The sequence below is a fragment of the Camelus dromedarius genome, chromosome 7 (genome assembly GCF_036321535.1).
Source record: "Camelus dromedarius isolate mCamDro1 chromosome 7, mCamDro1.pat, whole genome shotgun sequence".
Taxonomy (NCBI): Eukaryota; Metazoa; Chordata; class Mammalia; order Artiodactyla; family Camelidae; genus Camelus; species Camelus dromedarius.
In genome coordinates, this window is record NC_087442.1 from 12,236,980 (window position 1) to 12,251,079 (window position 14,100).

Consider the following 14,100-nt stretch of genomic DNA (forward strand, 5'->3'; position numbering starts at 1 on the left):
AGAAGTGGGGGTGGGGGTTACGAGTAAGTTGCTTAGTAAATTGGTTTTGTTTTGAAAGTTACTATGTTACATTTGTGTGTTAAGCCTTTTTTTAATGCACTTGTGTTTTGGTGGAGTATGTGTCACATAGGAGGAAACTTCAGACTAGCATAAGCAACAAAGCTCACAGACAAGGCACAAACGTAGACAAAATGGACCAAAATGGGGGGGGGGGGGGAGTAAGTCTAGGGGTAGGGAAAAATTGATGTGAGGGTGGGAAATAAACTATTTACCTGAAATAAAATGTAAGAGTGCAATAAGTGTGCTTTTTATCTAAGCTGTGAACGGGTTTTTAAAAAATCATTCCTTCCTAATACATTTGCATATGTTCCGTAGCTGATTAAAAACAGCTATGTAAACATATAATGCCTTTTTATTCATATTACAAACATAAATGGCTAACCTTTATGTCTTATTTATCTTCACGTTATGTTAGTTTACATACAGGGGGGGTGTGTGTGTGTGTGCGCACGCGCGCGCGTGCTGTAACTTTGCCCTCCTTCATATGAAAATGCGTTTGTTGGGTCTTCTGTTTCCTTTGGCCGTGCCATAGGCTATGGCCTTCATGATGTCGCTTGATTTGAAGGAGTCTGTCACAGTGATATCTCATTCGTTGGTTGTACACTCTGACCCTTTCCTTACTCAGCAGTTGCTGTTTTTCCTAAATAGGAGTGTACAACTCTCAGGAGATTGAATTTAACTGTTTGACATATGTCCCTTTGAATTCTATTTAGCAGTTATGATTGCTCTTTGGTTTGGACCAAGAAAAAGGGAATCATCCCCTTTTTCACATACTTCTTGGTTTGAGGACAATTCTGTAAGAGAGGAAAGGGAAATCCTTTGTTTTACCTGCAGTGAGTTGATGGCCCCTGGTTTACCACTCCAGACCTAATGGTGATTCACATACGCATTCCTTTCCTTTCTTGCTGCCAAAGGTTTGGGTTTAGTTCACTTCAGTTCTGCTCAAGCATTGAAAAGGTTCTCATGGAGTCTGGGGTGTGCCCAGTGAAAATTGTCCACAGACCTCTCTCTCTACCTGCTTTGCAAAAATTACAATGGAGTAACTATTTTTAAAGCTTATTTTTCAATTCATAAAAAAAGACATTTATTTTCAGTCAAATGGATGCTGTCTCCCTCTTGTTCCTTAATCCTGTGTTTGCTTGAATCTGTCTGTCAGTTCTTCCCCATACCCACTTCCTGATGCTTCGGTTCTCTTTCCTGCTCAGGTCCCTTCATTTGTACTTCGGAGTTTTTCTCATGTAAATTTGTACAATGGAAAATACTGTTCAGTTTGGGTAGAAAGCATGGAGAATTAAATAAAAAAAGATAGCTGAAATTCAGATTGAAGAAATTTATTTCTGTGTAAAGTTATTTAAAAACTCTGTATTATATAAAAGGCAAAAAAAGATCTATGTACTTGATGTGAATATGCGAATACTGCTAAAATAAAGATTGACTGCATGGAGAAGCCTTTATCAAGATCATTTTTCTAGCACTGTCACGTTCAGTAATGGAGGTAGTCAGGGTTTTCAGAGTCAGTTCTTTCAGGCACTGGAGGGACTGAGAAGTGTACCTTTTTTCATACATAATGTCAATTACTGCTTGGTGGGTAGAAGTTACTTATATGAGAAAAATATTTAAAGTCAGCTGTCAAGGTAAGTGCCTTGTACAGTGTAGTGGCTACACTCTTCTAGTGGTGACAGTCTTTTGTCCTCAGGTATTTTATGATGCTGTGACCTGACTGTGCCCCTCTAGTGGCTCAGCTGAAGTGTGTGCTGTAATTGAGTCATTTAAGAAGTGGTCTCTCTGGAGAAGTTCCCCCAAAGAATTGTCTTTCAAACTTTTTGACACAAACTTCCAGTAACACATTTTCTGTAGGAACACAGAATGTACACACAAACACATGTATTTGAAACTATGCACTCATGTTTTATACTTCATTATTATTATTTTAATGCTGGCTACCTACCCCTGTAAGGTAATTTTATGCATTTGATTTCATGAAGTTTGAAAGACACCTGAAGTATCTTCAGGCTATGTCAAATTACCAGGCGAAGTTTCCAGAAGAGAGATAAACAATTTTAAAACTTCACCTGGAAACCCTGTGTCTGAGAACAATATGAACATAAAAGTCTTCAAGATGGCACATATTTGAAGAATCTGGTTTCTCATCTTCATGCCCCTCCAACATAAAGTGCTGTTGAGACAAGTATTTTCTCTGAACTGCAGTTTTCTCATCTGAAGAAAATGTAATTCTGTAATAAATATTAACACTCACCTTTAAATAACTTTCATACATCATTAGAGTAATTGTAGCCCCATTTCTGTAGTTTTCCTTAAAATTTAGCCCAGAATTATAAACCCTTTAAGTGCTGTGATGAAATTCTATTATAAAGAACCCTACTAAACTAGCTCTTCTGCAATTTTATCAGTGGCTGAAAAGATTGGGCTTGCTCTCTGGGTTACACTAGTTCTCCTAGACTCATAAAAGGTTAGCGCCAAGAGTTCATAAAGGTGCATGGTCCCCCTCCTCAGTTACTGAGTTTGAATCTCCAGGGATGACTTTCCTACGCTCAGGTGGCCAGGCAAAGTCAGGCTTTTGTTTCCAAGATGACTGCTATGCACTTTATGGATGCTGTATATGTACCTTTTTGTTGTGATTGTGATGACTGTAATGAACTGGAGAGAAGCATGTGTGGACTCCGTGACCTCGAGTATGCAGCTAGAAGTGGATGCTGACCAGCAGTCTCCACTTGCCCATGCTTTCCTGTCCCAGGAGCCAGCCCACTGCTCCGGGAGGTGACGACAGGGGACGGTCCCGCAGCTGCAGCAGGTCAGCAGCAGCTCAGGCAGCTCCCGTTTCCTCCACTGTACCCTGTTGTCCCGCTGAAGCTCCTGATGTGCCAGTGGCAGCAGGCACCTGTTACCCTCTTCTACAGAATAGTTCTGGAGGCAAGTGGAACCGAGATGACCTCTTGTACCTTCCTGTTAACATGCCCCACAGATGTTCCTTACACAGCACCTCCCTTGTCTCACAACTTTATTAGATAATCAGTTGTGTTACTTATATTAAGGTTTCCATATAGGAAATTTGGTAAACTTACAAATTTGTGTTAAAATGTGACACTTGATGTTCTCTGTTGGTTTCATCGAACAGATGAAACCAACAGAGAAGAATGGTTTCATCGCCTACCTTTCCATTTATGAAGGTACATCTTTCCATCTACCAGGCCACACGCTAAAACTTTACTGTGAATGTACTTTTAGCTACTCAACAGGAAGGGAGAAAGAGACATCCTAAATGTCTGTAGTATTAGGCAGAGGAGGTGGAGGGGGGCTGCATCTGCTGAAATAACCTGTTTACAGCTTGTCTATCTCCATGTGGAGGCTTTCCTATAAAAATCAAACTGGGATTCAAAGGTCACTGTAAACCTAGCTTAGACCCAATGGTCTAGAAGTAATAGTTGCTTCCATTTAGAGTATTTCCTTCATGCCAGATACAGTTCTGAGGGCTTTATATACTAACCCATTTAATCTATTTAATGTTTTACACATGAGGATATTGAGGCACAATTCAGGTAAGTAATCTGCCCAAACTCACAGCAAGTAAATAAATGGTAGAGCTGTGAGCCAGATCCAGCAAGTCTGGCTCCAGAGCCTGAGTTCAGCAAGCACTCTGCCAGTTTTTCTAACTGCAGGTTGAAGCCCATTAGTGGGTAGTAAAATCAGTCTCAGTCAACCATATTTTATGTAGAATCGAAGAGAAACCATCACAGGTAAGTATTCATAACGCTTTTGAATTATACACACACACACACACACACAAAAGAATAAAATTATTTCTTAGAGTAGGTAGGTCACGATCAAAAAGCTTTACACCATCTGTCTGACTCAGACCCTCCCGCCAGCCAGGATAGGACCTTGGTTCTCTGTGTCTTGGAGCTTGGGCAAGTTACCTAACATATCTACAGTTCAGCTTACCCATCTATAAAATGGAAAAAAGGTGAGGACTTAAGCTATAATAGCAGGGTGGAGGCCCATTCCTTTGAGAAGAGATTGGGGACAATTTCTGCATTAGCTTAAACTGATTTCACAGCCCAAGTACAGAAAAGAGGATCCAGTATATGGCTGATTTTAAAGACTGCTGTTTTTAAAGTTACCTTTTAATTCAAGTCAAGCAACTCTTGATTTCTAAGGGAAAAAGCTAATGGGATTTTTCTACTTGTTCACTCTTATAGACTGTATTCTGTACCAAAAAACTTTCACGGGGGTGGGGAGGGGAAGGAGCAGAAGCAGTGGAGAACCAAAAAAAGCAAGATCTGATGGCCTTTTAAAGACCTTAAATATTTATCAGCTGGGACAGCACACGTACACAGGTGAGTAAGCACAAAAACCAAGGCGTGTCGCTAGCACCCCCCCCAACAGGCTCGGGACTGCTGGAGCAGGCGGCGGGGAGGGTCAAACTTCCACTTGCTTCAGCTTTTGCTGCCATTGAGCCCACTCTGACAACTGAGGAGAACCAAAGGGGGAGTGGAAACCTGAGAACTAGGAACTCGAAACGAGCCACCCCCTGCTTAGAGCCTTCCAGCTTTCTCAGTGCATTTAACATAAAACCTGCAACCATGACCTATTAACCTCATCTAGTCCCCCTGCTCCCCTCCCCTGCCACAACCCCACCACTGGACTTTGTCCCTTAAACATGGTGACCTTGGTCCCACCCTAGAACTTGGTTCTTGCTGTTCTTTGTCCCTGGGGCACTCTTCTCAGACCTTGCAAACTGGTGCCTCCTATTTGTGCAGGGTTCAGCTCACATGCCTCTCCCACCCACCTGAAAGATCAGCACCCACCCACCTCCAGCACGTCACCCAGTTGTCTCCTTCACAGGCCTACCGGCTTGTATGTCTTCCCTTCCTAAAATCTAGGTTCTCTGAGAACAGAATCTTATCTGTCTTGTTTAGCATTCCCAACACCAAGGTGGTCAAAAACCTGTATTAAAAATATGAATAGTTATACTTCTGGGCAAGCATTAAGCCACTCTACTGCGCATGTTTACCTGCAGAATTGTGATGCTACAGAAAGCTGGGAAGTGCTCTGAAACAAATTCTTGAAAAACTGGATTATCCTCTTCACCCGTATCTCCCATTCCCCTGTGCCTAAGAATTCCTAGTTAGAAGCATATCTTATGAGTTCCACAAATGGCAACTCAATGCCAATCCACAAGAGGTATGTAAACACAATAAATGGACTGCACTAACCTCTAACCTCTGTATACTCAGGCAAGAATACACCAGTAGTACAGAGATGGCAAGAGTTTCCATAAACTGTCAACACGAGTATAACTAAGACATTAGCTAAGGAGGTAGGCAGAATGGCACTGAAGTTAAGTGTGGGGTCATCACTTGTAAGTGTGTGACCCTAAGCAAGTTATTTCATTTCTTTGAACCCTGTCCTCACTGATGAATGGCCCTACTGCCTATTTACACCATGGGGTAGCCAAGAGGATCCACTGAAAGGGCCTGTAACCAGTTAGCACAGGAAATGACCCACAAAGGATGGTTGTCATTATCAGACACATCTATTAACTCAGTTCCTCATTCTTGACCAAAACACTTTTAATTTACAACTTAATATATAATATGATGTCCGTAATTTCTTGAAATTCTCACCTCGTTCCTGTAAGGAAACAAAAGTAGAAAGCTTTAAGAACTTATATTTTCAATAATTCATATACATCATTCTTGTTCATTCAATTACTGAAGCATTCACCGAGCATCAATCATGTGAATAGCCTTGCAGAGGACAGAAGCCAAATCACCTTGCTTCGTCAAAGGGTTTACAGTCTAGTCATTAAAATGTTAATGACTATGTGTGAGAATGCTGAAAAATACATAAGATAGGAAGAGGTTAGTGCTGGCAGACCCATTAACGCTGGGGAAACGAGATCTGGTAAGGGCCGGACTTCTGACTTGTCCATAGCAAAGCCAGAGACACAAAACAAGCTGTAAAACAGCTTAACTGTTCACTCTCATCCCCCTCACTCCCTGCATACCCCCCAAATTGCTATAATTTTCATGTCAATGAGCTACTTCTAAATAAGATAATACTGATAATAGTAATAGTATGATTATCAGGAACACTTAACTATCATTTAATACTTCCTAACAACTTCCAAGACAGTTTGCTTGTTTGTTTGCTGGGGGGTGGGGGGGAGACTAGGTTTATTTTATTTATTTGTTTTTATTTTAAAAGCACTGGAGATTGAACCTAGGACCTCATGCATACTAAGCATGCACTCTACCACTGAGCTATACCCTCCCTCCAAGACATTTTGAATGATGGCAGTTATTAATGTGCAATGGTTAATTTTTTTTGTTACAACTTTATTAAGGTGTAATTAAAATAAAAATGCACAGATATTAAGGGTACAGTTCAATGTTGAATTTTGACAATTGTACACACCCACATAACCCCAAACTCCCCAGCCCACCTCTATAGACTAGTCTTACTGATACTTAAGACTTCATATAAATGGAGTCATGCATTATGTAACTGTTAAGTGACGCAGTCCTTTTGCTTAATATGATGATTCTGAGATTTATCTAAATTATTCTTTTTTTTTAAGATTTCCTTTTTTAAAAAACATTTATTTATTTAAAAAATTTTCCCCCCAATGAAGACCCTGGGGATTGAACCCAGGACCTTGTGCACACCAAGCATGTGCTCTACCCCTGAGCTATACTCCCTACCCCTGTGTCTTGTAGTTTGTTATTTTTAATTGCTGAATTATTATTCAGTTGAATGAATATACTGTAATGTGTTTATCCAGTCTCCCATTGATGGACAACTGGGTCTGGTTTGGAGCTATTAAGAAAAAAACTGCTATAAAAAATTTTATACACATCTTTCATGGACATGTATTTTCATTCCTCTTGAGTAAATACCTAGGAATAAAGTCGCTGAATCCTAGGATATACATCTGTTCACTAGAAACTGCCAAAATTTTACCTTTTTACATTCTTACTAGCAAATATTCCAGTTGTTCTATATTGTCACCACCATTTGAAGTTGCCCGCCTTTCTTATTTTAGCCATTCTAGTGGATACAAATGATATCTTACTGTACCTTTAATTTGCATTTCCCTGGTAACTAATGATATTAAGGACCTTTTTTCATATGATTATTGGCCATTCACGTATCTTCTTTTGTGAAGTGTCTGCTCAAAGTTTTTGCCATTTTTCAATTGGGTTGTTCATCTAATTTTTGTTGATTATAGAAGTTCTTTACACATACTAGATACAAGCCCTTTGTTGGACACACATGCCGTATTTTTTTCCAATTAGTGGTTTGTCTGTTTCTTTAACAGAAATGTACAGCTTCTTCGAGACCATCATAGGTGCAGAGTCAAAACATTTTTACTGACAAACAGTAAATATAACTTTAAAAAGAAACTTAGTGGGGAGGGGAAGGCTCAGTGGTAGAGCATATGCTTAGCATGCACGAGGTCCTGGGTTCAATCCCTAGTACTTCTATTAATTGATTAATAGGCAGATAGATAAATAGATAGATGGATAGACAGACAGACAGAAAAAAACTTGGGGCATACCCACTTGCAAAGAGTTGAGTCTACATTTTCAGTCTTCATCATCAGGAAGGATTCCTAATTCTTCATCAGTCCACTGGGAAGGATCTGGATATGGAAAATGACCCTGATGGGAACCATGAAAAAAAAAGGTCACAATAAGGTCCTACTTTGTAGCACAGGGAACTATATTCAAAATAACTTGTAGTAACTTATGGTGAAAAAGAATATGAAAACGAATATATGTAGGTTCATGTATGACTGAAGCATTGTGCTGTACACCAGAAATTGACACACTGTAAACTGACAATACTTCAATAAAAAAATATAAATATAGAAGTTGTACACTGTTTAGGATTTTTCCCCTATCCTAGAAACAAAACCGAATTTATTAAAATTCAAAATATTCTGGATCAATAAACAGATTTTAATGGCTTAAAAGTGTAATTGCCTAGAGAACAGGGTCTGTACAAATGTGATTAAAAATAAAAGCTCAGTTGAGGCCAATGACATGTAACAAAGTCACTAACCAGTAACTAACTTCTGTTCTTCAGACAAATTAGCCTACATCTATCCCACCTCAACCCGGCAGCATTGAGCCTCTGGACAGACTAGATGATATTTATCATTTAAAGGAATGTAAGTATGAAACTTAATCCATCAATGAACTCCTACCCTGGTTTGGAAGGTAAAAAAACTAGCATCTATAGTCTCCCTTCCAAATATTGCCACCAAATAGAAACCATAAGTCATGGGCCACCTATATGTACATCTTTGAGTGGAAAAGGTCAGAGATAATATGTTTCATTAAATAACAGGATTCCTCTATATACATAAGGACAACATGGTGAAGGGACACATCCATAAAGAAAAATAAGTCTACAAACAGAAGAAAGAAACAAGCTAAGCTATTAATAAATCTTCCCTCCCCCCACCCAATAAAGGATAAGAATTACTCTCTGGCACTTACCAGCACAGCATCTGAGTCATGCCAAAGGCGCCAGAGGATCCAGAACCACATGGTTCCGCTGAAGAACTCGGCCTGGATCACCTGGGATCTGGTTAGCTGGGGAAACTGTCTGTACCGGGGCTCGATATGCACACCACCACCAGCACTATACGACAAAACGGAGGCGGTAAGCACTTGCTCTATCTCCAAAGTATGCACTCATCCAAAGTTCTGAGTTACATCCAGAAACAAAACCTTTCTCATCTTGTCCATAAAATACAGAATAACAGAGCTCTGCAATCCCTTGAAATACTCGCTTTTCATAAGCTTGCTTTAAACTTGTACAGCAGCAAAAACTGGCCTACATGGACAAGAGGCTAATTTTGATTTTCATTAAGTGAATATTCCTGTATTTTATACCAGAAATATGACTGTGCTGATTATGGGGTACTGGTCCAAAGGTTTTGGTTAAGGGATTTTGAACCTGTACTAGTAGGTCACTAGCTTATCCAGAAAAACAAATTAGCCAATTAATTTTGTTCTGGTTAGCCATCTATTTCAAAGGCAAATTACATCCTCTGCTCTATTACAATCTTTATTAAAAGACCACTTTATGACTCTAGTCTTCCCATGCAGGGTCAAGTGCTCTTGTTGGTGGCTCTCCATCTCTGTCCTTGCTAAGGTCACACATGCCTTTTCCTTCTACCCACCCTACCCCTATCCCAGCTTCATATCCTTAACAGACGTATGGCTTTAGCCAAGTCACTCCTTTTGTCCTGGGCCTCAGTTTCCTAATAATAGTTAAACAATATTAGTATGGTCCTTACTAGGCACCGGAACTGTTTTTTTTTTTGTTTGTTTGTTTTTTGCTTTTTTTGCAGGGGGAGGTAATTAGGTTTATTTATTTAGTTAGTTTCTTGATGGAGGTACTGGGGATTGAACCCAGACATCCTGCTTGCTAAGCATGAGCTCTACCACTTGAGCTATACCCTCCCCTCTTAAAAAACACTTAAGAGATCTGTTATTCATTTAGTTCCCTGGAAGTTAACATTATTATCCCCATTATATGGGTGAGAAAATTAAGTTATTAAGAGATCATGAAACTTTCCCCAGGTAGTATAGGAAGATGTGTGGCAGAGGTGAGATTTGAATAGAGGCAGTCTGGGGTCAGAATCCTGCTTTAATCACTATCCTGGACTGCCCCTTGGTAAAGAGTAGCTGATGGTCTAAGGGGCCTGGAGCATTACCTAGAGAAATCCAATGTACTATTTTCAGTCCCGCTGTTACTGACTCTCTGCACTACCAACTCGTTTCTGGTAGATGTGCCCTCCCTTGGCATCCGAGCTCTATGCTCTCCAGTCTGTTTCTTGGGCTACATCATGGGTGACTCTAGTTTTGCTCACTCTCTTAAATTCTGGTGTTGCAAAGGTGAACTCTAAAGAAACTATGGGCTTTGGGTGACAATAATGCGTCATTGTAGGCTCATCAATTGTAATAAATGTATTCCTCAGGTGGAGGATGCCAGTGATGGAGGAAGCTACCCATATGTGGGTTAGGAGACTTATGGGCAATCTCTGCACCTTTCGCTCAGCTTTTCTGTAAACCCCAAACTGCTCTAAAAAATATTTTTAAAAATATTTTCCGATATTGCCCAAGCATCCACTTTTGGCTCTCTTCTCTTCCCACCCTTCGGCACTCTCTGGGTGATCGCCTCCTCTCTCGTGCCTCACAGAACTAATTCTCCAGCCTGCAACGATAGTAATTTCTCAGAATTAAAATCTGGCCTCGTGAGTTCTTATTGAAATCTCTCAAAGACCGATATCGCCTCTATTCGAAATCCCTCAGCCAGGCACCAGGACCATCTACTACTCCCTCCCTACGTCCCAAGGTCTCCAGCCTCACCTCTGCCTCACCTGGTCTCGCACTTGACGCTCCAAGCCACACGGTACAGGTGGGGAAACTATACCGGGGCTCGATATGCACCGGGAACGCCCTCGCCTCCCCAACTCTCGCTCTCGCTTCCAGATTAGCTCCAGCTAATCTGCACATGCGACTGTCTACTTCCCGAGGGAAGGCTCTCCCAGGGGCAAGGATGGCCGGGTACGCACTTTTAATCTAACAAGGGAGCAGAGCTTCTCTGCACCCAGAGCCCCAGCTCTCCCCCGGCCGCGCGTCGCACGGTGAGACTACAAGTCCCAGCATGCCTCGGGGCGCAGGTCGCTAAAACCCGGACCTGCTCCGCGCGCCCGGCGTCAAGGTGAAGGCGTCCCGAAGACTGGCGCCTTCCGTTAGAAGCAGGAGAACCCCCACTCCCAGACAACACTCACTGACGGACGCCACAGCCTCCAGCCGCCCGCACGCGGCGGCCTCCGAAGAAGTGGCCTCCAAAGCGCACGAAAGGCGCCAGCCGCGTCAAAGCCGACATGCCTGCCCGCGCCCAGAGAGCAGTCCCCAGGCCCCGCCTCCGCCTCACGTCACTTCCCCTGGCGCCCCGCCTAGTGACGTCAGCGGCGGGGCCGCGCCCATCTCCCGGAGGGTGACGTGCGGTGTGGGGCGGGGCATCTCAATCCCTTCCCTCCCGTGAGGGCCGCGGGGACCACGAGGAGGGACGCAACGCGCCTTGGCTTTGACGGCCAGGAGGCGCCTCTGAAAGGTGAACGGTGTAGACCGCCCTGGCGAGCTCGGCTGGGTGGCGCCACGAGCTAGGCCCCGGGGTGGGCGTGCGGCACCTCGGCGCTCCGCTTACGGAGCTCTTCTTTGTTGCGAAAAGGAAAGTCAACATTTAACACTGAATCTGAGCTTGTTCGTCCTTACTGATCTAGACGGTGTTACCCAACCTGGGCCCACCCCCCACTGCCTGCTTTTCCAGAATTAACCGCCCTTCCAGACCCTCTTAGGCTGCCAAATCCTTTCAGAAGCAGTAGTTCTTCCCGAAGCTAGTCCTTTGGGCTCTTCTCTCCTGCAAAGGCTCACAAGGGTTTCTTTAAAGCCTTCATTTGTTATACTGTTGTTCTACAAACTTGAACTTGATTACCAAGCCTCAGCCAGTGGTTCCCAACGATCAGTACAGGGGCTGGTGGTATCAGAATCCCCTGAGGAGCCCGACCCCAGATATTCTAAGTCTCAAGTAGGGCCAAGGAATCTGCATGTTAGCAGGCCCCCGGTTTATGCAGTACACCTAATTCCTTAATCCTGAGCTAACCCTGGGTTCTTGGCTTTCTTGGCTTTTGTCTCTTAATATTGCCTTGTAGTAAATCCTGGAAGAACTCCAAGCTTCTCTGGACTCCCCCCTCCACCCCCTGAATTCTCAGGGTTCCTACTTACGGGTTGTAGTGTTCCTAAGAACTTCCAGGTTTTATTAAATTACGAGCTTAACCTGCCAGCCTTGGAGATTTCGATTTGAAATGGATCACCAGCCAAGCACTGAAGACTTCACACTGAGTCATAAGCATGAAAAACAGGAAACTTACGGAGAGAAATGAATTTAGAGATTTGAGTGCATTGAATGTAACTCCTTCTATGGCAAGATATGGGCCTCCGTGTGCCCTGTAACTAGAAACCTCTCTCCCTGGAGATAGGCTTCATAAAGCTATGATTATTGAGCTGCCCTCATGCCCTTCTCTTTTTTTTTTTTTTAATACATACACATTTTATTTAATTTTTTGTGTGCTATTTTTGTTTTGTTTTGTTTGGCACAGGGAGACAATTAGGTTCATTTGTTTATTTATTTATCTTTAATGGAGGTACTGGGGATTGAATCCAGGACCTCGTGCATGCTAGGCATGCACTCCACCACTGAACTGTATCCTCCCCTCCCATGCCCTTCTGAACAGCATATTGATTGACCCTCTGGCACGGGAGGACTCCCCCCTTCACTGCCCCTTCTCCTGCCCTGCTAACTTCTATGTATATAAATAAAAGAATTTACTATTTTCTGGGTGCAAGTTGACTTTCCAATTGATATGCAATAGTGTGGCTTTCTCTGGCCTACCATTCACCACTTAACCTTCCTAGTGACATATACAAACCACTAAGAGATAAATTTTATAAATTGGGAGGGCAGGGTTTTCCATCTTTCCTAAGAAAGCTGGCTGCCCATATTATACAGCTGCCTGCCTTGCTCCCAGTAAAGAACAATGCTGTGATTCCAAGGTCACAAGAAAGAGAGAGAGAAAGAGAAAGGAAAGAAAGAGAAAAAGAAATAAAGAAAAAAAGAGGAAAGAAAGGAAGAAAGAAAGGGAAAAAGGCGCAGCTTAAACAAAAAGCATAAAACTTGAGATTCTGATGATTGACAATCATCAGCTCTGCCAATTATTAGCTTTACGAATTTGGACAAGTTACTTTACTTCTCCAAGCATCAGTGCCCTTCATTAGCCTTTTAAGAGAGTACCTGGCCCACAGCATGTACTCAGGAAATTTTTATTCTTTGTTATACCTTCCTTTCCTGGTAGCAAAATCTATTCAGGTAAACTAAAATTCATTCACCCTCCCCATCTTTTTTGCTGAATTACAAAACAGAATGTTTTAACATTAATGCCTGCCAGCTTGTATTTAAAGCAATATTGCTCTATAGACCATTTGTGGGGTCCTTAGCTTTAACATTTTGCATAATAAACTCTGATTTTTTATTATAAAAAGTTTATGGTCCCAGTCAACTATTTCGAACATGTGACAGTGACACATATTTGTTTTGTTAACATGCTCTAAAAACTCCCTGGGGTGGGGGCAGGCAGCAGGGGGAGGAGAGGCTCGGTGGTAGAGTGTGTGCTTAGCACGAGGTCCTGGGTTCAATCCCCAGTACCTCCACTAAAATTTTAATAAATTAATTAATAATTAAAATAAAACTCCAAAGGCAAATATCCTTGACTGCCTTTTGCAGGTTGCATGATGGCCCTCTTTTTGGTTCTCAGATAAGCACTCTATTCGAATGGATGCATTTTAGGGGGTGAGGGAAAGGACACCAAGCCCTGACATTGAGCTCTCAGCCTTGATGTGCAAATCAAATTCCCAGTCAAATTTTAACAAACTGTGAGGACAGACTCTAAATGGCCTAACATACAGGATCTAACCCCAAATCAAGAATCTATCCCATAGCTGGGAACAGAAAACAAAGCAGGGAGTTGAGGGGGAAAAAAGCTTGTTCACACAACTTGATGTTTATTTAATTTCATACTTTTAAAGTCTTGCTTGATCTCCCTTTCCCTGTTGAAAGATGGAAAGAACTCATCTTTCCAGTGGTTTTAGTAACACAGAAATGAACCTTGTACTTTCTGCTTTAGAAGAATTGAGCTTTGACCTCCCTTCAGGGAGATGCCATGCTGCCACTTTATCCACGTACACCCAAGAAAGTAGCCTCTTCTCCTCAAGAAGATGAATTTATAAGTCAAGTTTTGTATTTTTAAGATACTTATTTTAAAAATCAGCAAGTGACCTCTGTTATTCTTCTCTTCATTCCAGCCTGTGTTCATTTGCTGTTATGCTATGATGGCTCCTGAGGAACTGAGACCCTCGGTCCAGCAGCCCACAAGGAACT

At 42.1% G+C, this 14,100-nt stretch overlaps 1 protein-coding gene across 2 annotated transcripts; it reads right to left on the reverse strand.

Annotated features, from left to right (window-relative positions):
• Window positions 1-5,630: 5,630 nt before the first annotated feature.
• On the reverse strand, window positions 5,631-11,053 carry NDUFB2 (NADH:ubiquinone oxidoreductase subunit B2). Of its 2 annotated transcripts, none has more exons than XM_031455501.2 (4): window positions 10,895-11,053; window positions 8,589-8,733; window positions 7,647-7,745; window positions 5,631-5,712 (listed from the first exon to the last, which is right to left on the reverse strand). In XM_031455501.2, the coding sequence occupies exons 1-3, from the start codon at window positions 10,990-10,992 to the stop codon at window positions 7,671-7,673; spliced, it is 318 nt and encodes a 105-aa protein (XP_031311361.2). In that variant the 5' UTR covers window positions 10,993-11,053; the 3' UTR covers window positions 5,631-5,712; window positions 7,647-7,670. The 2 variants fall into 2 exon arrangements, with proteins under 2 accessions (XP_031311361.2, XP_031311362.2); XM_031455502.2 differs by having other exon boundaries at window positions 7,643-7,745.
• Between the last annotated feature and the right edge of the window lie 3,047 nt (window positions 11,054-14,100).